General features: G+C 62.4%; 1 protein-coding gene across 2 annotated transcripts in view; it reads right to left on the bottom strand.

Moving 5' to 3' along the window:
- The window catches only part of AXIN1 (axin 1), a 43,574-nt gene extending 19,610 nt beyond the window's left edge, over positions 1 to 23,964 (bottom strand). For both annotated transcript variants that reach the window (XM_069487203.1, XM_069487204.1), the window contains exons 1-2: positions 23,900 to 23,964; positions 19,318 to 20,276 (exon numbers count right to left, since the gene is read on the bottom strand). In XM_069487203.1, coding sequence (XP_069343304.1) covers positions 19,318 to 20,195 — 878 coding nt within the window. In that variant the 5' untranslated portion in view covers positions 20,196 to 20,276; positions 23,900 to 23,964. The remainder of the gene's footprint in view (positions 1 to 19,317; positions 20,277 to 23,899) is intronic.
- Positions 23,965 to 24,179: the final 215 nt, after the last annotated feature.

The following is a 24,179-nucleotide window of genomic DNA, read 5'->3' as shown; positions in this document are numbered from 1 at the left end:
CTATGGAATCAGATTTACCAATCTTTTCTCTTCTAGCTTTTTAGTATCTTGCAGACAGGCCTTCCTCATCCCAACATGACAAATACATTCTGCTATTGTTCCTATGTGCTCCAACGGTTTCCTTTAAACTTAGACCTTTACCTGAAATGCGTGTGTGTGAATCTGAGTCACCCGCTTGCACCAAATGGACAGGCAGCCGCCAGCACTAAACACGGAACACCCGCCTCGTCCCCACTGGTTTTAAATCCCGCTCTGCGTCCGCACTTCTGCCTCACGAGCACCTATGTCTGGACTCTACGCTGCTCTGACCCTCGCGCCACCGCGGGGGCCCCAGCTGCCGTCCCGCTGCAGGGCGCTCTGACGCCTGACGCCGTCTCTCCTTCCTAAAGGCCACTAGCACCACGGTCGTCCCCACGCGGCTGCGGCTCCACTTCCCCTGGTGCCCGTCACTCGCAGTCACCCGAGCTCTGAAAATGAGTGACCACGGCCCAACACGACCCGGACGGAGGGAGGGAGATGCCACACCCACCGCCGCCGTCACGGACTTCCATGACAGAAGGTCACGGTCGTTCTACCTGATCCCGAGTCACTGTTACTCCCTTACTGCATCTAATCTACAAATTAAACTTTAACGCAGGTACGTACGTGTAGGAAAAACAGTACGTATAGGATTTGGTGCCATCTGGGGGTCCGGGCACCCAGCGGGGGTCTTGGATCACATCCCCAGCTGAGGGGGAACGACCGTGTTCACTGGATGCCCCAGGCCGTAGTGAAATGGCAAATGGCCACGACGACGCTCCGTGCCTGTGTGGCAGAACCGTGGCCGGCCTCGCTGCGCAGCTCGAGCACCGCACGGGGCCGCGGCCTGTGCCGACTGCCGGGCAGCTCGCGCGTCAGTGTTCTCAGCGGGGCCAGGAGGACCCCGACTGTCTCTCAGGCAGCAGGATCCCTGTGGACGGACCCACCCACCCGACGAGGACCTTCCGGAAAGCCCCGCTTGCACTGGCTTCCACGCACTCTGGACAAGGCCCCTCGACAAGCCGGTGGGACCAGACATCGAGAGTCCCACGCCCTCGCCACGTGACGCGTGCGGCTGTGCTGGGCCAGGCGGAGGCCTTTGTGAGCAGCCTGCGACGCTGGCGGGTGGGCCCTGCAGGAGGGGGCTGACCCCCGAGGGCCCCGGCCCCCCAGCACTCTGGCAGATGCAGACCCCAGTGCAGGGCCTCGTGTCGGAACAGCGTGGTTGCCACGCTCTCTCTGTCCCAGCCGTGGGAGGACGCTGAGGCCACGTCGGCTGGCTGCACGGCCCACACCACAGGGCACGTGCTCAGTGGGGCCACGGCCCTGCCAGCGCCACAGCCAGGGGACCTCCCTGACCCACCCGCCACCGCCTGAGGCTGCTCCTGGGGGCCACGGACACGTCACAGCCATACGGGGGATCCCGGGGGCCACGGACACGTCATGGCCCAACTAGGGCTCCCAGGCGTTGGGTCCTCCGCGTGCTGGGCCCCGAGTTTGGTTTCTGCACCGTCTCCTACGTTATCTGACACGGAGCGGGTGAAATTACGCCAGGCTGCAACTCCACATTCTCTGCTTCAGGTATCATGAAATATTTCCAAATGACAGTCACCGCCCTGCTGCTTCAGAATAAAGCTATAGCTTCTTGTCAGCTACCAATGTCACCACCGTGACAACCCTGTAGCGAAATTCACACCTTGGTTAAGTGCTAACTCGTTTGGTCAGAAAAAACCGTTTCGGATTAGAGAGGGAGAAGCCTGACCCACCGCGTGGGCAGGTCTGCGCCCCACACACGGCGCCGTCCTCATCGGTAGCGCCCGGCCTGCCACGTGGGAGCCGCCTGTGGCAGGACCGAGCCTTCCCGCCAGCATGTCCGTCCCCCTCCCGCCCCACTCTGGCACCCGGTGCGCCTTCACCTGTCTGGAAAACCTGCCTTTCAGACGATGAGCAGGAAAAATGTAGATTTTCAACGTCCTACAGACTCCAGCACAGAGCAAATCCTGCCACGCAAGCCAGGGTCACGTGATGGGAAGGAACCAACAGCTGAGAGGAAAGAGAAGCGACGTGAAGAGCTACCGGTTCTCCCTTTAGCCTCCGGAAAGTCTAGACGACACAGCGGCTCCCAGGACGGAGACCTCTGAGAGCCCGGACGTGGCAGGCTGTGTGCGCAACAAAGAACATTCCGGCCACAGCCAACATTCCGAACACGGAACTCCACGACCCTCCCCGAAAGACAGCTGGGTCCAGCAGCGGGAGGAGCATGTGCTCATGCGTGTATGGCTGTGTGTGTGCGTCTGAGCATGCGTGTGCAAGCCTGCAGACACGCGCCCACAACGAGGCTCGCCTCCCAGGCGGCACAGTTGGAGAGGAGAGAACAGGGCCTCACCGAATTCGACTTCCACCTTCTCTGCAGCCTGTGCCCCAACACTCATCTGTGATTCTGTGGGTCCACGAGATCCCAGACCTGCTGTGCGACACTCCCGCGGTGCTCACGCGTGAGCCGCGGTTCCGGGAGGCAGGCCCGGCAGCGGGGGAGTCGCACGGTGCAAGAGGCGCATTTGCTCAGAGTCCGGGACGTGGCCTGCCCAGCGCCGAGGCTAAGCGTGAGCGTCCGCGGGCTCCTCTCCCCGTCTCCACGCGAGCCGCGGCTGACCCCGCACCACGCCATGCTCCACCTGGGCCCAGGTGCTGGGGTTTTCCCACCTCTGCGTCCTGACGTCGTGGCCCTGCCGGACCCCCCCCGCCCCGGGAGGGTTCACTCCTGTCCAGACTCGTCACCCCTTGACCCAGCATCGGCACCTGGCTCAGTGCAGGTCTGCGGGAGGGGTCGGGGCTGTCCGGCCTCCGCGGAGGCTCGTGGGCGGGCGTGCGGCAGGCCAGGCCAGCCCGCAGCGCTGCCGCTCGGGGTCTGCGAGAGCCACCTTGTCACCAGCACCGGGACCACGAGCCAGAGGAGCAGGGAGCCCCTTCCCGCGGGGCGTCTCCTCCAGACCCACTGAGGCAGCACGTGCAGACCCACGTGGCCCGCGGGCGCCACGGAAACGCAGAGCCAGCGCAGCAGCACTTCCTTCCTGCCATGAGCACAGCTCAGGCACGAGCCTGGGCACAAGCCACATCTCTGCCAGGCCCTGCCACACCCGCCGCTGCACGTACAGCCCCACCGCGCCCGGGACCTGAAAACCCAGCAACCTCCAGGCCACGGAGCTTCGAGGTCTGAGCCGCCCAGGTCCCCAAGCTCTTACAGCCCAGGACAGAGCGGGTGGGGGTCTGCCCAGCCCCTCCCGCCACGGGAGCCGCTGCCCCACGGTCCCTCGCCCTGTCCCTCGCCCTGTCTGCGGCTTCTCTCTTCTCTCCTCCCCACCCCCACGTTCTGTCGCCCTGGAAACCACGGCAGTGTCCCCGTGAGCAGGGTCTGAGGCCCGCCCATCCGGCCCTCCTCCGGCCCTGCTCCGGCCGTCCCGTCTGCCGCGCTTCGCCTGCTGCTCTACCTGGAAACGCCGCTCTCCTCGCAGGTAACGGCACTTATTTAATTTTCTGAGTAGGTAACACATTTGGATATTCAAAATTTAAAAAGGTCAAAAAACTACACCCTTATAAAAAGGTTTAAAAGGTAAGAAGGGCCAGCCCGGGTGAGAGCGGGACCCGTCTCTACAGAAAATAAAAAACTCAGCCAGGCGGTGGCTCCTGCAGTCCCAGCTGCCTGGGAGGCTGCGGCAGGAGGATGGCTGAGTCCAGGAGTCGGAGGCCGCTGCAGGCTCTACCCGGGGCGGCCAAGCAAGACTCTGTCTCAAAAAAAAAAAAAAAAAGTTAAGGGACACAAGAGATTGCCACACTTTTATTTGGCCAAATGAAAGCGGTAAAAGAAAATCAACAAAACCAAACCACATCTTCTCTGCCGATCTGGAGAGGGGCCCGGTGGGTGCCACTGTGGGTCCAGACACCCTTCGGCGTCTCCAGGACGTGCTACCGAGAGTCAGCCGAAGTCACCTCCCTGGACACACCTGGCAGCCGTGTTCCTGCGTGGTCGGCCGGCTGCGTCCGCGCACCCAGCTGGGAGGACTCACAGGCCGTGTCCGGCAATTTCAATTAAACTAAACGCAAAGGGACAAGTGCCTTAGAGAAAGACAACACCAACAAGGACCCAGAGGCAGATGAAGTTCAAACTAAAAAATTACAGACATTCCAAAGCGCACTGTGATGGTGTCATCTGGAAGTTCAGAGCCAGGTCAAGCTGCAAACTGTCCCAGCAGGGCCCCAATGAGCTCGTGCACACTCGAGAGACACCAAACACCTGCAGCCTGTGTTATTAAATACACTCAATGACATAAAAATTAATGACAAAGAATATTTGATGACAAAGGGCCACACAGGCAGCCGGCTGAGTCCCCTGGGGTGAGGGAAGGAGGCTGGAGGGGCCGGTCCCCGGGAGTCACCAGAGCACACTGTCCAGGCCCCTCCACCTCCTGTCACTTGGGGTCCCAGGTCGGCGCTACCCACGTAGCCCACCACTGCCATCCCTGCTGCGAAGGCGCCACAGCACGTCAGCCGGGGGACACCACGGCGGGGACGCACCGGCCACGGCACAGGGCGCCCGGCGCGGCTCACCCACCCAGACCCCTGCGTCAGCAGCGTGGGTCAGTGTGCCACTGCTACGTAAACGGGGACCCTCTGCCACCCTCTCGCGCCAGAGCCCCTCCTCGGACACGAGGCTGCCCCCCTGAGCCGACCGCCTTCCGCTCCGAGTCCCGGGGCTGCTCCTCGCAGAACGGGCTGGAGCGTCGCTCCGGGGAAGTCGGCTCCGACTGGACAACATTCCTGCTCAGGACGGGCTCATCCCGACACGGCCCCGCGGCAAGTCGAGGACACTGAACGCTTTAGCCCCGTCACAAAGTCACGCGTTAAGCTGGGGCCATCTGTGTTCTGAAGGACGGGGCCGGAGCGAACGCTGACGGCCCGGGAAGCCCGTGGTGGCACCGGGTGGTCAGGAACACGCCAACGACGCGGCCACGCAAACACACGGGCCGGCGAGGAAGACGAGGGCTGAGTGCTCAGACCTCAGAAGCACAGAGCGCCCGCCTCGTGGCCGAAGGAGACCACAGGAACGCGTGAGCCGGAGGCAAAGGTGCTCGTGGACGCCCGCACACACCGGTCCCCACGAGGAACCCCAGTGCGGAGCACCAGGCTGGGGGTGTGGCCCTCGAGCCCCTCCGAGCTGTCTGAGCTCTGGAGCAGGCCCCATCCCCCACCCGCGCCTGCCCTGCGGAGGGTGCCCCTGCCCCTGTCCCTGCCCCGGGCGGACGCAGGCATGGACGGCAGGCGTGGACGCAGGTGTGCCCCTGTCCCTGCCCCTGCCCCAGGAGGACGCAGGCATGGACGGCAGGCGTGGACGCAGGTGTGCCCCTGCCCCTGCCCCTGCCCCGGGCGGACACAGGCATGTCGCTGCAACGTCTCCCGGGGACACAGGCTGGGGAGCGTGCGCAGGAGCTGAGGGTCGGCAAGCAGGTGCCGGAGTCCAGCGCCCCCCAGCTGGGCACCCGGACCTCACCCGAGGGCGGGTGGGACACCCCATCCCTGGGCACTGAGGCTGGAGACTCACGCAGACCCCCAGGCACCCCACAGACAGCGCAGGACGGTGCACAGGGTCCGTGCACAGGACGGCTGGGGACTGCTCTGGGGACGTCTTCAGCCCCTGGAGCCCAGAGCACGCTAAGGGCGGGTGCGTCGGCCAGGACCCCCCGTCACAGCAGGAAGCCACGTGAAGGCACACAGGGGGCGGGGGAGGCTGGGGACCAGGACCAGCCCACGCCTGCAGGCCACTCCCTCTCCAGCCCATCCCGGGCATCGGCCTCACTCCCAGGCCAGGGGGGCCTCTGACCCGCGCCCCGTGTCCAGGGAAGGGGCCCCGGCACCAGAGGGTGGAACAGTCCCCTGGCAGAGACCCTGACTTCCCGAAAGGTGAGGCCGAGGGGTGTGGCCTGGGCTCTCGCAGGGGCTCCCGCATCGCAGGGGCTCCCGCACCACAGGGGCGTGGGCACAGGTCTCCTCAGCTCTGAGGACAAACTGCCACACGAGGCCTGACCGCGGTGCAGAATGGACGCTCTGAGCACGCAGCCACGGGGGCCCCCGCGGCCCCCGGGAACTAGGACCATCCCCACCGAGCGGCAGCCTCCACGGGGCGGAGGCTTCCAGCAACTGTCACGGTGGTCACCGGTCAGCATCCACTTGCCTCACTGCGTGAGGCAGAAGAGCAACGGCGCTGAGCCCTCCTGGGAAGGAGGAGGCGCCCTGAACGCCCCAGTCCGGAGGAAGCTCAGAACGCAGCAGAGCTGAAGGGGAGACCGAGGCACAGGCAGCACCGGCAGACGGTCACCTGAGAGCTCTGCAGGGATCCCGCGGCCAAGGCCACGACGGGCGGCTTCAGAAGGACCCGCCACCAGCGGCTGCCGGGCTGCACGAGGGTGAGCAAAAGCTCAACAGAAACAAGCGAACGTAGAAGGATCCGGACGCTGGCGGTGACACAGAGCACGACAGGCAGCTCACGTGGCAGCTGTTGTGAGGAGACCAGCGACAGCTTATGCTGGAGGGGAAGGGCAGGGGGTGGGCCGCCCAACACGCAGACCCCCGAGGGTCCCAGGAACACGCATCTGACCCGCAGAACGGGGAGCCCCGCCCCCGACGGCAGCGGCCTCCCGGGCCCAGCCCGCCCGTTGCACAGGGCCCCGGTCCCGAGACCCGAAACAGGCGCCACGCCGGCCAGCACGCTGCGCCCGCACCTGCAGGGAAAGAGACAGCGATGCCCGCGGGTCCTGAAGGCCCAGCGCCCCGACGCATGACGCCAAGTACACGGGCTTTAAAGGTGCTTTACTGAAGCGTGATCTGACACCCAGGAAGCGGCACAGAGTTGAAGCCTATTACGTGTGAGTTCCGACGCTCGTCCACGCCCAGGAAACCGTTACCACGGCCACGGCAGTGGGCGTCATCACCCAAAACTCACCTGCCCAGGCCCCGGCCGCGCCCGCGCTGCTGCGTCACCGGGCGAGTCCGCCCGCCCTGGACGCCGGTCACCGGGGAGGCGCCGTGGGCTTTCGCTCGGCACCCGACGCTGAGCAGAGCCACGCTGGCGTGTGCAGCCACGGCTGGTCCCTGCCGCGCGGTGGCACACGTGGTCTGGCTGCTCCTCCCACCCTGGCAGGGCCGCTGGGGTCGCGGGAGCACGGCAGCTCCAGTGACAGCTCCCTGTGCGCGGCCCCCCACGCTGGCCCAGTCACCCCGACGCCAGCACCGGGCGGAGACCAGCACTTCCGCCCCGCGCGCTGGCAGCAGGCCCGTCCACGGTCCGGCCCAGGGCTCGCGCTGGTCGCAGGGGCCGACAAGGGGTGAGGACAGTGTCACCCAAACCAAGACAGACCCTGCAGCCTTCAGCCCGCACCCCACCGGTGCCCACGTGTCACCGTGGCCTGTCCCCTACCCTCTGCGGACCTCCAGCCCTGCCCGGCATGAGGGGGCCACTTTCCCCCCAGGGCGACCCCACGGCGGGACGCACACGACCAGGACAAAGGCACTCGCGGGGCAGAGGGAACGCGTCCTCGCTCAAATCAACAGTTACGCAAACGCCACAAACGCAGAACACTGGCCTCAGCGCTCCCATTTGTTGAGTTATACAAAAAACAACTCATCTTTGCACCCAAAGGTCAGAAAGTTTATACTCAATGATGTGATCACAATCGGGCCAACGTCAGCTGTGATAATCTCTATTCCACTTCCTCCCTGGAAAATCAGGGATGTGGCCTCTTCACAGGAGTGGCCAAGGTCACCAGCACGCAGCCCACGGAGTCGCAACACGCACCCTGCACGTCTACCACACCTCTGCTGGTGTGACAGACACTGGGTGTGGCCTCCCGGGGAAGGGACAGCCACGTCACAGGCCAGGCCGGCTGACCAGGAGGCCCACGCACGCCTGTGACCGCCGCCCGGACGCGCAGACCCGAGCTCCGCGACAGCTCCGGCAGGAGGCGTGAGAGGCTGAGGGGACGAGCCGGTGGCTGGCGGTGAGGGAAGAGCGTCCTGCGCAGGCACCGTGAGGCCGGTGCCCGGGGCGGCTCTGCGGCAGGCGTTTCATTCATTTCTGCAGTGTTGCCGGGCAACGCGTCACCACGCTGCACCACCCGGCACAGGCCCGTTAGGGCCAACCTGCCGCCCTGAGGCGGGGGGGACACAGACCGTCTGGGGCGCAGCCAGCGCAGACCTGGGCCCGCGGCTCCCGCCCGGCACCAGGCCGCCGTTTCCTCACCGGGAAGTGAAACGACAGCGGCTGATTCGTTAGGAAAGGGTTTCGAGCACCTGAGTGACAGCTCTCGGCGAGGGCCGGCACACGGTGCCGAAAGCCACGGACCGGCAGCCGCCGCCCCTGCAGGGCCCCTCGCCTGGGCGGAAGTGGGGCCGGGTGGCAGAGGCTGCAGGCCGCGGTCACGTCCCACAACCCCAGAGAACTTTCCGTGAGAGTCTCAGCAAAGGCTCAGCCAAGGCCAAAGCTCCGCTGTCAGAACATACCGGTGGGGCCCAGACACTCACGGTTCTGAACGGCCCGTGGCGGCGGGTGCCACGACAGACGCCTCACAGGAGAGACGGCGGGTGGGGAGGGTCCCACCGCGGGTCAGGCTGGCGCTGCCACAGCTCCTGCTCACACCAGTAACCACTCAAAGTAATGGTTACAATACAAGTAGTGGCCGGGCGCGGTGGCTCACGCCTGTCATCTCAGCACTCCGGGAGGCCGAGGCAGGTGGATCGCTCGAGGTCAGGAGTTCGAGACCAGCCTGAGCAAGAGCGAGATCTCGTCTCTACTAAAAATAGAAAGAAATTAAGCGGACAACTAAAACTATATAGAAAAAATTAGCCACGCATGGTGGCGCATGCCTGTAGCCCCAGCTACTCGGGAGGCTGAGGCAGGAGGATCGCTCGAGGTCAGGAGTTCGAGACCAGCCTGGGCAACACAGTGAAACCTCATCTCTTAAGAAAAAAGCTAAAACGCAAGTATTAAGTGTTAAAAAACAAGGATATGTTCATGTTAACCTGTGTATGAACAGATAGGAGCAGAGACTCCAGAACAGGCAAATCGGATGATTGACACCCACAGGGCGGGGGCCGGCGGGCAGGCGAGCACCATGCCGAGTGGGAGAACCGGCTGGGGGTGCTGAGCCCTTTGAGTCTCGTGACCCACAGAGGGTTCGCCTCGATCTCCACTCGCGGCCGCCTCCGACAGCAGCCCGAGCAGCGGGAGCCGGGGGGGGGGGGGGGGGGGGGGGGGCGGGAACGTGCTCGCTGGGGCGCAGGGGCGACCTCTGACCAGAGGTCGTCCGTAAGGCACATCTGGAGACACGGGACAAACTAACGACCTCTGCTCACCTCGCTGTAGACTTTCTTGACTCCTACTTCAAAACCACACGACAAAGCTCTTTAATAAAACCAGGCATCAAGTGCTAAATAAATAGCTGATGTAAAAATAAAATTCCATCCGGAGAAATTTTCGCTTCAAATAGAGGAAGCGTTAGACTTCCGCTTGCAGGGAAGACCGGCTTGCCGCCCACCACGCCTCCTGCACCGACGACGAGGGAAACCCGACAGAACCGTCTCCTCCTGCTCGAAGGCACTGGGGCAGCCAGCCCGGCAGCGAGACCCCGAGGGAAGGGAACCGCGGCAGCGCCCACACTCGGGCCCACCCTCTCCTCAAGGTTCTCAAGCAGGGACTGAGGGCTCAGAGCCTGGGGACCTCCACGAATTTTAGGCAGGTGTTCGGGGCAGGTGGGCCCCGGTGAGCCCCTGATTTCCGCTGGGCTCCCACGGGGCCGTGCGCAGGAGAGCGGAGAATCTGGAAGACAGTCCCGGCCGTCCCAAACCGAAGCCTGGTGCCCGGCAGCCTGGCTCGGGACGGGGCAGGGACGGGCAGGGACGCGGTGCCTTGCTACAGGCCAGGCAGAGCCGGCACCGGGGAGACACCGGACACTGCAGCTGAGGACCAGCTTCCCACGGACGGACGTGTCTGGCCTTCAACAAAACACTGCTCAGCCTACCAGGGGACAGAACCCCGCGACTGAAAAACGAGAGGAAAAGACAATAGCAAAAGAACCACAAAATGTCCCCATTTTGAAATTACAGATATAAAAATATATGTGATTAGTATGTGCAATAAATTAAAAGACAGGCCAGATACGGTGGCTCATGCCTATAATCCCAGCATTTTGGGAGGCTGAGGAGGGAGATCATTTGAGGCCAGGAGTTTGAGACCAGCCTGGGCAACCAGGCTTGAGACCTCATCTCCTCAAAAAATTTAAAATTAGCCGAGTGCAGTCGTGGCACCTGTAGTCCCAGCTACTGGGGAGGCTGAGGCAGGAGGATCGCTTGAGCCCAGGAGTTGGAGGTTGCTGTGAGCTAGGCTGATGCCACGGCACTCTAGCCCGGGTGACAGAGCGAGACTCTGTCTCAAGAAAAGGGAAAAAAAGGAAATGCTTGACCCAGCTCAGCTCAACGGTGGAAACACCAAAGCTCGACGCGTGTGTCAGGGCAGGTGGTGGAGAAGGGGACGGCAGCAGAGGCCGTCTAAACCCTGAGGTCGCCTGGAACCGTGGCTGCCCCGTGCGTGTGCCGAAGCTGTGATCACGCCACAGCACTCCAGCCTAGACAACAGAGGGAGACTCTGTCTCACAAAAATAAAAAATTAAAAAAAATAGAGCAGAGAGCCACATACAAGCCAACAAAGGAGGCCTCAGAAAGAACCCGACTATGCCAGCACCTTGGTCGTGGGCTCTTCAGCCCCAGAACCCTGAGAAATAAAGGTCTTTGCTGAGCCGTCCGGGGTGTTTCGTTCCGCAGCCCGGCAGACACGCTCGACAGGGTCAGACACGGGCAGGGGCAGGAGTGTGAGGCCGCAGCAAGCTACGATCACGTCACTGTGCTCCAGCCCGGGCCACAGAGCGAGACTACTGACCACAGTTACCAGCCTTTGGGGGTTATTTGAATTTTCCCTTATCTGTGTGCTTTTTGATAAAAATTAAAATTAACTTCAAATACTGGTATAGTAGTAGAAACACAGAGATCGAAGATCATATTGAAAGGGAACATTTACATGTACCCCTTCTAAAGAAAAAAAATGCTTTTGAAAGGCTGCCTGTAATTCAGACCTTTTTTGAAACCAATATTCTTTTAATAATACCCTTTCTGATTACAAACATGTTGTTACAGGAATTTAGAAAATGTACAAAAATAGAAGAAAACAAAAAGCGCAGGTATCCAATCAGAAAACAGTCCCTGTGTAACACCCTGCTCCCGGACATCGAGGTTTTCTGACTGTCGGCTCAGAAGCAACTCTGCAAGCAACACTCTTTATTTTTTCCCTCCAAGAGATGGGGTCTCGCTCTGTCGCCCAGGCTGGAGTGCAGTGGCCTCGTTACAACTCACTACAGCCTCCAACCCCTGGGCTCAAGTGATCCTCCTGCCTTGGCCTCCTACCCAGCTGGGACTACAGGCATGTGCCACCATGCCCGGCTAATTTTTTCTATGTATTTTTTTAGTTGTCCAGCTAATTTCTTTCTATTTTTAGTAGAGATGGGGTCTCGCTCTTGCTCAGGCTGGTCTCGAACTCCTGAGCTCAAACGATCCGCCCACCTCGGCCTCCCAGAGTGCTGGGATTACAGGCGTGAGCCACCGCGCCCAGCCCATGATTATTTTTGAATGTCTGTTCAAGAGATGACACCAGCCCTGTAGACTGAAGATGAGCTGGTCAAGATCCAGGGTGGGTCAATACCAAGACAAAAAGGCATTTAAATTTCCTCAAAGGGTGCAAACCCCCTGAGGACAGGGCCCAGACACGGCAGAGGAGCCCTGCTCAGGGCCGAGGACGGCGCCCACCCAGGAGCCAGAGACGCCCGGTGCAGGGCTCACCCCAGCCCGGGCAGCACGGATGAGCCCACGAGCTGCGAGAAGCCTCAGCGGTGCACAAAGGAGGTTCGTGGGCCGTGGGTGCCACCCACACAGCCAGCGTCCAGCTCTGGACGGGGTCCCTGCGCGAGGAGACGGGGCCAGAGGCTGCGTGGCTCGTACGCACCCGGCCTGGCGCACGGCCCCGTGGGGTCCGCGCAGACGCAGCCGCAGTGCGGAGGCCGCGCTCATTCAACAAAGCCAGCCCCAGCCCCAGCCTCGGCAGGGAGGGGAGCGGCTCGCTGAGCGGCTTACTCAGACCAGACCTTTCCGGAATCAGTGGGCTCTGAGGACCCCGACTGGCTCACGGACAGCGAGTTTCTGCTGATGGGACACGGGGACAGCACAGGGACACGGCTCCAAGCCAGATGTGGACTAAAGAAAGAACCATCTCATCCCCCAGCTGAGCCACCGCCCGGCCAAACCCACGCTGCCAACAGGTAAACCGCCGGGCATGAAGCCTGCGTCTCGGAAGATCGACAGAACCAGGGAGTACGAGCCCAGTTCCAGTCTCTGAGACCCCGAAGGGTGCACACAGCCGAGAACGAGCTGGGTGACCAGGCAGCTGGCCTGTCGGCACAGCACCATGTCAGGGAGGCCGTGCTGCGCCCACAGTGAGGCCACCCGGGCCACCCACACGCCCCTGGGAACAGCCACCGCAGGCCGGCACCGTGGGCAGCGTGGCCCATGAAGACAGCCCGGGCCACCACTGTCACTCCCCTGCTGTCTGCAGGGGCCTCCCTGTCACAGACCCACCGTGACAGCCGGGCGCCACCGTCGGCCACTCCTGGGGACGGAGGCAGAGAGGCCTGTCTCTCCCAGAGCCTGCAGTCGGACGGGTGAAACCCGTCGAAGGCTGTGGAGCTCCACACGGCCACGGCAGAGAAAGCAGGTCTCTGGGGTCCGACCCGCGGCAGGGACACAGGCGCGCAGGAAGCACCTCGGGGCTGCCGGGAGGAGCTCGGCCTCACCCGGGTGCAGCGGGAAGTCCCCGCAGTGCTGGGGGAAGGGACGGAATCTACAGAAGAGCCCCCTGTCACTGCAGGGGACACAGACGGGGCCGAGACCCCGGGTGCCCGGGAGGGGCAGGGGGCGGGGGCAGGAAGCGAGGGGGGGCTGGGCTGGCCCGGTGGGGGGCAGGGCCACTCCTCAGACGGGGTCAGGACAGGAGTGGGTCGGGGAGGGCCACATTGAGGAAGGACGACTGTTACCATCTGAGTGTCACTCACTGCCCCCCTGCAGCCATCTGCAGCCCAGAGCGAGCCCAGAGGGTGGCGGTGGCGGCGACGGCAGGACGGCAGTGGTGACGGTGGCGGTGGTGACGGTGGCGGCAGCGGTGACGGTGGCAGTGGTGACGGTGGCGGCAGTGGTGACGGTGGCGGCAGTGGTGACGGTGGCGGCAGCGGTGACGGTGGTGGTGACGGTGGTGACGGTGGTGGCGGTGGTGACGGTGGTGGTGGCGGTGGTGACAGTGGTGGCGGTGGTGACGGTGGTGGCGGTGGTGACGGTGGTGGTGGTGACGGTGGTGGCGGTGGTGACGGTGGTGGTGGCGGTGGTGACGGTGGTGGCGGTGGTGACGGTGGTGGTGGCGGTGGTGACGGTGATGGCGGTGGTGACGGTGGTGGTGACGGTGGTGACGGTGGTGGTGGCGGTGGTGACGGTGGTGGCGGTGGTGACGGTGGTGGCGGTGGTGACGGTGGTGGTGGCGGTGGTGACGGTGGTGGCGGCGGTGACGGCGGTGGCGGCGGTGGTGACGGTGGTGGTGGCGGTGGTGACGGTGGCGGTGGTGGTGGTGACGGTGGCGGTGGCGGTGGTGACGGTGGCGGTGGCGGTGGTGACGGTGGCGGCGGTGGTGGCGGTGGTGGCGGTGGTGACGGTGGTGGTGGTGACGGTGGTGGCGGTGGTGGTGACGGTGGTGGCGGTGGTGACGGTGGTGGCGGTGGTGACGGCGGTGGCGGCGGTGGTGGCGGCGGTGACGGCGGTGGTGGCGGCGGTGACGGCGGTGACGGCGGTGGTGGCGGTGGTGGCGGCGGTGACGGCGGCGGTGGCGGCGGTGACGGCGGCGGTGGCGGCGGCGGTGGCGGCGGTGGTGGCGGCGGTGACGGCGGTGACGGCGGTGACGGCGGCGGTGACGGCAGTGACGGCGGTGGTGACGGTGGTGGTGGCGGTGGTGACGGTGGTGGTGGCGGTGGTGACGGTGGCGGCGGTGGCGACGGTGGCGGCGGTGGTGACGGTGGCGGCGGTGGTGGCGGTGGCGGCGGTGGTGACGGTGGCGACGGTGGCGGTGGTGGCGGTGGTGACGGTGGCGGCAGTGGTGGTGACGGTGGTGGCGGTGGTGACGGTGGTGACGGTGGTGGCGGTGGTGACGGTGGAGGCGGTGGTGGTGACGGTGGAGGCGGTGGTGGTGACGGTGGTGGCGGTGGTGACGGCACACAGGGAGCTGAAGCCCCTGGGCGTCTGAGCGCCTCCAGCACTGCCCCAGGACCCCTCCGGGCAGGCCCTTACGTCACTGTTCCCATTTCACAGATAAGCACAGAGAGGTGCAGCCACTTCCCCACAGTCACGCAGCTCGCAGGACGCCGACCACACAGGACACCTCTCGGAGGAGGGTCGTGGAGCCCATGAGAGGGACCACGGGCTTAACATTCTCAGAGCAGACAGAAACAGTTTACGTGGAAAACCTGCTTCTTCCACTCAGTTCAGGAATAATTTTTAATGTTTTCCTTGCACGTCTATAAACAAAAACCATTTCTTTTTGGATCTGGATCAAATAAGGGAGGTGCACACCCGAGGGGACTCTGAGCAAGCCGCACACTGTCACAGAGACAGCGACTCGCCGGCCGCCCCGCGCTCCACACGCCTCTCCGGGCCGTGCGCAGGGCCTCCTCCCCCGCCTGCCCCAACCGCGTGGAGAAGGTGCGTGAGCGCTCACTCTCTCGCCCACTGACGCCGTGCCTGGAAACACCTCCAGTCACCTTGCCTTGGGGTCACCCATTCAGTTAAGAGAACTCACCCAGCCACACACCTGGAGGTGACGGGGCGCAGCAGGGCCCCTCTCTGCGGCTTCCCACCTGCACACAGAGCAGGCCCGGTGCCGCAGGGACAGCGGGACTGAGGAGGAGCTGCTTCCGGCACACTGGCCAGGAAGACGAGTGCGAGGCCAAGCCAGCCTGGTCCCCCAGCCCTGAGCCACCTGCTGCCCCTGCAGCCTCCACCCTCTGCGGCCAGGCATCCTTCGCCAGAGCTGCCTCCCAACACCCCCCCGACGCAGACACCCAAAATCGTCCTCACCAGAGCTGCCTCCCAACACCCCCCGACGCAGAAACCCAAAATCGTCCTCACCAGAGCTGCCTCCCAACACCCCCCGACGCAGACACCCAAAATCGTCCTCACCAGAGCTGCCTCCCACCCCCCAACGCAGACACCCAAAATCGTCCTCACCAGAGCTGCCTCCCAACACCCCCCGACGCAGACACCCAAAATCGTCCTCACCAGAGCTGCCTCCCACCCCCCGACGCAGACACCCAAAATCGTCCTCACCAGAGCTGCCTCCCAACACCCCCCGACGCAGACACCCAAAATCGTCCTCACCAGAGCTGCCTCCCAACACCCCCGACGCAGACACCCAAAATCGTCCTCACCAGAGCTGCCTCCCAACACCCCCCGACGCAGACACCCAAAATCATCCTCACCAGAGCTGCCTCCCAACACCCCCCGACGCAGAAACCCAAAATCAACCTCACCAGAGCTGCCTCCCACCCCCCAACGCAGACACCCAAAATCGTCCTCACCAGAGCTGCCTCCCAACACCCCCCGACGCAGACACCCAAAATCATCCTCACCAGAGCTGCCTCCCAACACCCCCCGACGCAGAAACCCAAAATCAACCTCACCAGAGCTGCCTCCCAACACCCCCGACGCAAACACCCAAAATCGTCCTCACCAGAGCTGCCTCCCAACACCCCCCGACGCAGACACCCAAAATCAACATTAAAACTCTGGACACATTTTGGGTGCTTCCTTTTTTTTTTTTTTTTTTTTTACAATTTCTTCTCTTGACCTTTCAGGCCATTACCAGAAATACAGACGATAAACCTCGAAGGGACCCACGAGCTTCCGAGGGGCTGAGCTCCACGGCCCAGGAGTGCACGAAGCCTCGGGCCGCCACCCACGGTGCACGCTCTGCCGTGTGGTGAAGACCAGCCTGTCTGGGGCACCTCACGGGGCTGGGAAGGGCCTGTCCCCGGGGGACCGCCCGGCAGTGAGAGCAGACCGGCCGCGAGGGCTGCCGGCTGCAGGAGCAGAGCTGGCAGGAGAAGGACCAGCCTGAGCCACCTGGCGGGCGAGCCGCCCTTCCCAGGGGGCAAAACCTGAGCTGCCAGCCACCGAGTCACAGCCCCCGGCCCTACTGGAGCCTGCCTGCCCACTCACCCCGATTACAACGGGGGACGTGAACCCACCGAAGTCATGTTCGAAGTTCCACTGACAACAGGAACGCAGACCTGTTGTCTGAGCACGGGGGCAGGGACAGAGAGACCCCGTGAGCGGGGCGAGTGCAGAGAAAGGCCAGCGGGCTGCTCTCTCCTCAGAGATCTGGGCAAGCCTCGCATTTTACCTTCCCCAAGTCAACGGTGTGAACCACCACGCAGACAGGTAAGGACCAGCGCTCAGGCCTCCCGGGGAACAAGGGGCAGCGGCACCCTCTGCGGGGGGAGGACCAGCCCCGCAGAACCACCCCAGGGCGTCCGCCAGGGCCAGGCCCTCCGGGTGCCGGTGTCCTCCGGCAGACTGGACCCTGGACGGGACCCTGGACGGCCCCGTGGCCTCAGGACATGCAGCCCAGCAGGAGACACTGAAGCTCCGGCCCACCCTTCCCGCACACGTGCCGCTAACTGCCCGCTCGGCCCACGCTCCTCTGCCCGGCTGGCGACCCCAATCTCCCTTTGGAGGACCACACTCCCCGCAGCGGGAGCAGCCGTGCTGTCTGGGTGCGGTGCCTCAGTTTCCTTCTGAGCGGCCCGACCTGGCCTAACCCCGCACGCAGCCTCGGGCCCTTGCGATGACGGTGCTGGACGGGCAGGACACGGTGGCACCCTGTGCGCCCCTCCCCCCGCCTCAGACCAAACTGCAGGACAGGGAGCCCAGAGCCCACGTGGGCGGCAGCCACCTCCAACACAGCGGGTCCCCAGGAAGGCAAAGTCAGAAAAGCAGGAAGAAAGGGCGCCGGGGCCCCAAACAAGCCACGTTTGACGCTGGGAGCCACCGACACCCTTCAGGGTCCAGGCCCAGGTGGCCGGGCCTGCTGGCACCTCCAGCCCGGTGCCCCCCCGACCGCACGCCCTCGCGTGGCCAGGAGAGCACGTGCCAACGAGCATTTACCTACGTGGGCTTCTCACCCCACCAGTGCTGGTAACTAACGGCCTCCACACCGGAGACCCTCACGCCGCAGACAGGACCCCGAGCTCCAGAATCTCCACACGGGCAAGTTGGAACCAGAACATGCCCCAGTCCTCACGGCCAAGTGCCAGCAGACGGGAGATCCAGCACAATCAGGTGACGTCACGGCGAAGGCTGCTTATCACAAACAGAGCGACACGAACAGCGAGAGGCGAAGCTGCCGCTCCTGCCGGGGACGAAGGGCGAGGGGCACGCGGGAATTCTGAAACCAGAAATCGCAACGGAGCGCGATTTTCTTTCCCTACAGCTCAGCCCTCAAATTTAGTCCCATCTTAAAAACGTTTCTAATCAAACATGAAAACCTTCAAGTTACGTTTTATAGCCTTACTTAACAGGATAATTTTGTGGCACATTCTGTCCTAAAAAGCTTGCTAAATGAATAGCATTTGGCTGAAAACAATGAGCAAAAGAAAGAAAAAATTACCTCGAACAGTTCATCTTGAATCATATCACTTAAACTAAAGGAGCTTAAACCTTAGAGATGTTTAATCCTGTGTTCATTAGCAAGCAGCCAATGTTTCTGTCCCCGTAAACCTCAAGAACCGATCCGGGTTTTCAATAACTCCACGGGAGAGTCCCAACGCGGGGATGTATCTGCAGACTCTGGATTGAATCAGCAGGGCTCACACGAACCCCAGGCTTTCCAAGTTACACGGGGGAGTCTCAGTCACCAGCTTTGGGGACACGGGTGGGAAAGGCAAGCGGTCTGCTCACGGGTGCCGAGGACGCCGACCCGCAAGCCTAGCAAACCTCCAGGAACCACACGGCAACTGCGGAGGAAAAAGGAGGCAGCAAGTTTCCGAGCCGCGGGAGCTTCTCAGCACCCGTCTGGCCCCCCCCAGGCTGCACAGGGGCCTGCGGGCACACACGGGGGCCCCGGGACCCCCGCGTCTGGGGACTGACGACACACAGCACTCACACACTTCGCTGGCAGGGAGAAAGGCCCAATCCAGGAACGCTAACCAAAGCCACAGGAAGTGTTCAAAGTGCTCTCAATTCCCCACACAAACGTCCTCGCCACTACTTCTCAGCCCCCAGGGAGGACCTCAGAAGGTCATTACAGGCTGGGCACGGTGGCCTGTGATCCCAGCGCTCTCGGTGCGCCTCCGAGGCCAGAGGATCTCTTGAGCTCAGGAGTTTGAGACCAGCTTGAGCAAGACCGAGATCTGGTCTCTAATGAGAACAGAAAAAAGTCAGCTGGGTGTGGTGGCACCTGTAGTCCCAGCTACTCGGGAGGCTGAGGCAGGAGGATCGCTTGAGCCCAGGAGTTTGAGGTTCCTGTGAGCGAGGCTGACACCACGGCTCTCCAGCCCGGACGACAGGGTGAGACTCTGTCTCAAAAATAAATAAATTAAAAATTTTAAAAAAGCCCTCTGCTCCCTTAATTATGCCCAGAGGCTTATGTCTACCAGGTAGATGTATCCTCCGTGTGAAAGAAGGGATGAGACTGAACCTGAGGGCTGTCGCGGCCTGGAGGCCGGGACGTCACTGTTTGTCCCTGTAGGCCCTGTGTGGTCCCTGGGGCTGTATTTCACTGCTAAGGGGTAAAGTTTAAATATCATCACGACTTCTAAGAATGCCAACGTCCCCCATGACTTACAAAGCCACCTGTTTCGGTCTGTTCTCAGTAAGAGCATTCTCAGCATTACAAACACACACAGGACCTTGCCTGACAAAGACAAGGAGATTAAAAAAAAAAGCACCCGGTGACACACGTTAAGGCACCGTGACAGAGACAGAACCCTAACCGCGCCACAGCAGCAGCAGGACGCTCCGCTGGGGGCCGAGACGAGCCCGCACGTGGCCAGCAGGGGCCTGTTCGCCAGGTCTCGGGGGCGAGCACAGAAAACGCACCCCTCGTGCCGGACTCACCTGAAGTCTCTGCCTTCGCTGGACCGTCTAGCAGAGGAGGCCCTGGAGGCCGCCGTCTCCAGGAGCAGCTTCTGCGCGAGCCTGCTGGGGGGCGCAGGGTCCCTGCCCCCGGCCTCCTCCAGGTCCTGGTCACACGTCCACTCCTCGTCCTCGTTGAGAGTGGGCAGATATCCAGACACGCCCTTCCCCGTCCCCGACCCAGAGCTCTGGTCGCTGCAACCCTTCGGGCTCTCCGAGCCTGTCCTCGTATACTCCAGATAAATATCGGACTTGAGGAAGGCGGGGTAGGTGTTCTCCTCCATGGTGGACTGGATTTCCGTCTGGGCCTGGTCAAACATGGCAGGGTCGATCTGCTGCTTCACGACGCAGTCCTTTATGAAGCTCTTGGTGGCCGGCTTGGTCTGGCGGGACACGATGCCGCTGTTGTCAAGGATGTACTTTCGGTAGATGGCTCTCGCCAGCTTCAGCCTCTTCTCCTCATTGGAGTCGCAGGGCTCCAGCTTCCGGAAGCCACTGCAGGCAAACCAGAAGTCCAGCAGGTCGGCACAGCCCTCCTGCTTCAGGAAAGCCCGGAACAGGCTGATCCCATCCTGGTCGTCCAGCAAGGAGTGCAGGGACTCGGCCCACTTCAGGTAGGGCGGCGTGGGCGAGGCGCTGCCCTCGGGCTCGTACCCCAGGTCCAGGTCCGAGCGCCGCGGAGTGGCTGTCGACGTCTCGCCTTTAGCGCTGGCACCTTTCCCGGAGCAGAAGCCGTGGCTGACAGGCCTTGGGTCTGTGGAGGCCAGCTCTCCCTCCTCACCAGGCACTGGGGGCCGGGGGGCATCTTCGGTGAAACTCGCTCCGAGGTCCAAGGGGAAACCCTGCTCTTGGACATTCATTTTGGGGCTCTGCGTCAATGAACAATGAGCGCTGCACCCTAATACACCAGAACTTACAGCTCCAAAGTGAATCAATCTGTCCTGTTGAAACCATTAAGAGGACAAGGATTAGGAAAGGTGGGTCCATGGAAACACGACCAGAGGTTTTCTCAAGACAAGACTCGCGGTGACGCCCTCCCGCTCAAACTCAAAGCCAGAAGCTCACTTTCAATGTTCAGTGGAGACATATTTTGGCCACAAGGTTTGCTCTACATGAAAACAATTTCTGGAAACTCTTACAACTACAGAATGCTTCGCACAGTCAGGAGCGAATGCCCGGCACACAGCGAACGCCACTCCCCTCCAGGGCCACAGCGGCCTGAGGCCCTCCCCCGCAGCGAGCGAGCCGAGTGGCCGGCACGGCAGGAAGGTGCTTCTCGCCCGACTGCTGTGCAGACGGGAGATGCCCCAGCGACACTCAGAGAAAGAAAGTGGGCACAACACAGCCCCTCGGCAGGTGGGCATCCTCTGAGTCCCATGTCCCCAAGGCCATCGCCAGTGCTATCTGCCTGCTGCGACACCGCACGCTTGGTACGCCTCGCCAACACGTGCGAACACAGCAAGGCACGCCTCCGCCACGTGCAAACACAGCAAGGCGCCTCCACCTCTCCGCACACACCTGCAGAGCCGTCAACTGCGGGTCACCTTGGCACCACCGCCTGGGGTCAGGGGACACCGTCCCTGCACACAGCGTGTTCTGACATCACCAAGGCAGACAACCTTAAAAACGCCCCTGTCAGAAAGCGGCACTGCTGGAGCCTCTCTTACAGGAAAGCGTCCTTCCTTGAAGGGGCAGAGAAGGGACAGAAAAAATGAAACACAAACACAATCACACGTTGTAGCTAAGGAAGCATGTGGTCCACACGCTTTAACTCTGTAAGCTGAAAATCGAACCACCCACCCGCTCAGAGGCCATGGACCCGAGGGTTTTGCTGCTGCCACTGCCTGCGTGGGGCGCGAGAGAGACGGGGCCAGACTCAGACGGAACCCTCCCCCGCGGTGGGTGCTGGGTCCTTCCTGCCGCAGCCTACAGAACCCACAAGCTCTGGCTGTGCCCGTCAACCCGGGCAAGGGGGGTGAGCGCCACACAGCTTGCCGCGACGTCCGCGGCCCCGGCTACAAGTGGGCTGGAGGAGGCTTTCGTGGGGCACGTCAGGCTCAAATGCCTGGAGCACCGAACAAGCCAGAGGGTGCAAAACAAAACCCACACGGAGTGGCTCTCCCTGGCCACCGCCATGCACTGCAGAGCCCTGGCCTGCACGTACCCTGTCCCCACACCTACGTCCTCACCTGCCGACAGCTGCTGACAGCTAAAAGCAAAAGGCATCCACAGATGGAGGACGGGCCACAATTACGTGCCCCAAATGACATTTCTGCTGCTAATGACTTCTGATGAAAACTGCTGGGCAGGCCGCAACCTGGGCCTCAGCAGGAACGCCTGCTTCTCAAGGTCAAGGCCCGGTGGGCTGCGGCTCCCTGCTACTTACGGAGCCCTCCACCTGCAGGCACCTTCTCACGAGCCTCGTCAGCACGGCGCGAGCTCGCACGGCGTGAGCTCCACACCGGCTCGTGGTTATCTGAGGTCCTCTGTCCGGGACACCATCACAGGAAAGGGACCTGCACCCCTGACCACCTGAGCCGTACCCGACAGACTCCCTGCAGTTCATCAGCTTTAAGGACAAACTGAGTCCCTAGAAACCGAAAAGTACCTGGCCAGAGAGTGTGTTCAAACGGGAGCCGGTCACACGTCACCGTCTCCTTCCCGAAAGTGCTCATGTCTTCTCTACATAGAGTATTTGCAGCAGCAGGACCCACGGCCCGCAAGGTTCTTGAAACTAACGGGCTCCAATCAACACCTAATGCACCGACATAAACAAGACACCCGTCACAGATGCCAAACGCGGGCTCTTCACAGGCGCTGAACCACCGTGCCACAGCAACGGGAGCAAATGCAAGATCTCGCCCTTGACGACAAGACTGCGTTTCAAAACTAACATTTTAATTCATGTGAACCAAGTCTACTCTCGTCATTTTAAATTGTTTTTCAGAGCCCAGAAGAAAATTTCTTATTAGCCACATCTGTTTGGGGGCTGCCAACGGACCAGGGTTTTTGGTGAAACTGGGAGCACCTGGACCCTCCGCAAATTACGGACCTTGTTGAAACACTCCAATTGCCGAAACCTCCCGACTCCACAGGGAAGCACGCTAAGGTTTCGCGTGCACACACGTACACGCCACACGCGAGGCAGTTATGTTAACTCAGGTTAGAGTCAAATGCCCACAAGCACCAAATCTGGCCCACGGCCTGTAACCACCATCAATAAAGTGATTCCATAAAAGGAATCCACAAGTCTGATACCTTATTTAAAATTCCCTTTAGTCACTGCCTAGGGCATACACCCTGGGCACGATGACAGCACGCTACATACGATTCTATACACACACACACACACACACACACACACTCCCGCGCGCGCGCACACGCGTTGACTTGACTCAAACGTAACTGTTGATCTTTTGATTTGTGTGGCAGTAACAGCATGATTCAGACGTTTTCCCAACTGTCCACTGATTAAACTCTCAAAGGGTTAGGGCCACTATTTTACGTGTAACCTCTTCCCCCATCACCTAAATTCTCAATGACCAGCATAACCCACAAAAGTCCACTTGGCTTTTCTGAAACTAGAAATCCAAGACAAGCCAACACCTGCTGAAAATCAAACAAAACGCTGCGTTTTGTATGCTTTCTCATCCTTGTTCTCTGAATGGAAGTGCTTAAAACCGAAACCCAGCTGCTGCTATCTAAGGTAGTCAGGTTTGGACTGTGTGCGTTCTCCAAAGCAGGGCCTGTAGATTCAAGCAAGCCTGAGATTCTTGCAGAAGCAGAGAAAGTAAGTGTGAGAAAAAGGAGCCAAAATGCACATTAAGAACCCTTTATAAGTTCTCTCAGAGATGGCTTAGGAACCCCCCCAGAGGACAGAGCTACCACCTTGGATGTTGAGCTAACAGTTTCACTGCCCTGGCTGTGCAGCGTGGATTTCCCGGGGTGGGGGTAGAACCTAAGACTCACAGCAGAGACCTGTGTTTTGCCTGCAAAGCATTAACCTCAAGGAACACGGACACCAGGCAACTGGGTTCTCTGACAGCCAAACCACAGCCAAACCCAGCACCTCTGCCTCAGAGACGGCGGGAGCGCCCGCCCCGGGTTCCAGACTTGCTCCTACCTTTTCCTGGGGGGCGGCGAGCAGGACCCCGGCACACACTGGCTGCCCCAGCAGCTGCTCCGCACCCCACCCACACCCCTGAGCATGCCCCAGGCCCACGGACCACAGCACTGCGCCCCACACTGCACACGAACACGTCCCGCGGCAAATCCCACCGGCTCCAGGGGCACCCCCTTCCCTCCTCCGAATCCTGGGTCTTCCTCGCTCCCTCCGCTCCCACCCTCTTCCCCGTTCGCACGCCCCAACCTCCGCGGCCCTGGCCTCCCGTGGCCTGCCAGCATCCCTCCCGCGCGGGCCTGCTCTCCCGCACGCCTCCGCCCCCGGCCCCGCGCCCGCCGCCCCTCTTCCGGGTCCCGCGCCGCGGCCGCCCGCCCAGCGCGGCCTACACCGGGCGGCCGCAGCAGGCCCGCCGCCCCGCGCCCGCGCGCCCGCTCCACTCACCCGCGCTCGGCGGCGCGGCCCGGGGCCCGGCTCCCGGCGCGGCCCATGCGCTCAGCGGCGGCGCGGCGGGCGGGACCGGGCGGGGGCGCGGCCCCGGGCGGCCCCCATCGCGGCGGCGAAGGCGCGGCGGCCCGAGGCGGGCGCGGGGCGGGCCGCGGGGGCGCCGCCGAGGCTCGGCCGCCCGCTCTCACCGGCCCGCTGCGCGGGGACGCGGCTCCGGCCCGACCCGGCCGGCTCCTGCGGCGGCGGCGGCGGCCAAGATCGCCTCGGGAGCCGGGGC

This window comes from Eulemur rufifrons, chromosome 14 (assembly GCF_041146395.1).
Source record: "Eulemur rufifrons isolate Redbay chromosome 14, OSU_ERuf_1, whole genome shotgun sequence".
NCBI lineage: Eukaryota > Metazoa > Chordata > Mammalia > Primates > Lemuridae > Eulemur > Eulemur rufifrons.
Note: the sequence above shows the minus strand (reverse complement) of the source record. Positions and strands in the feature narration are given on the sequence as shown.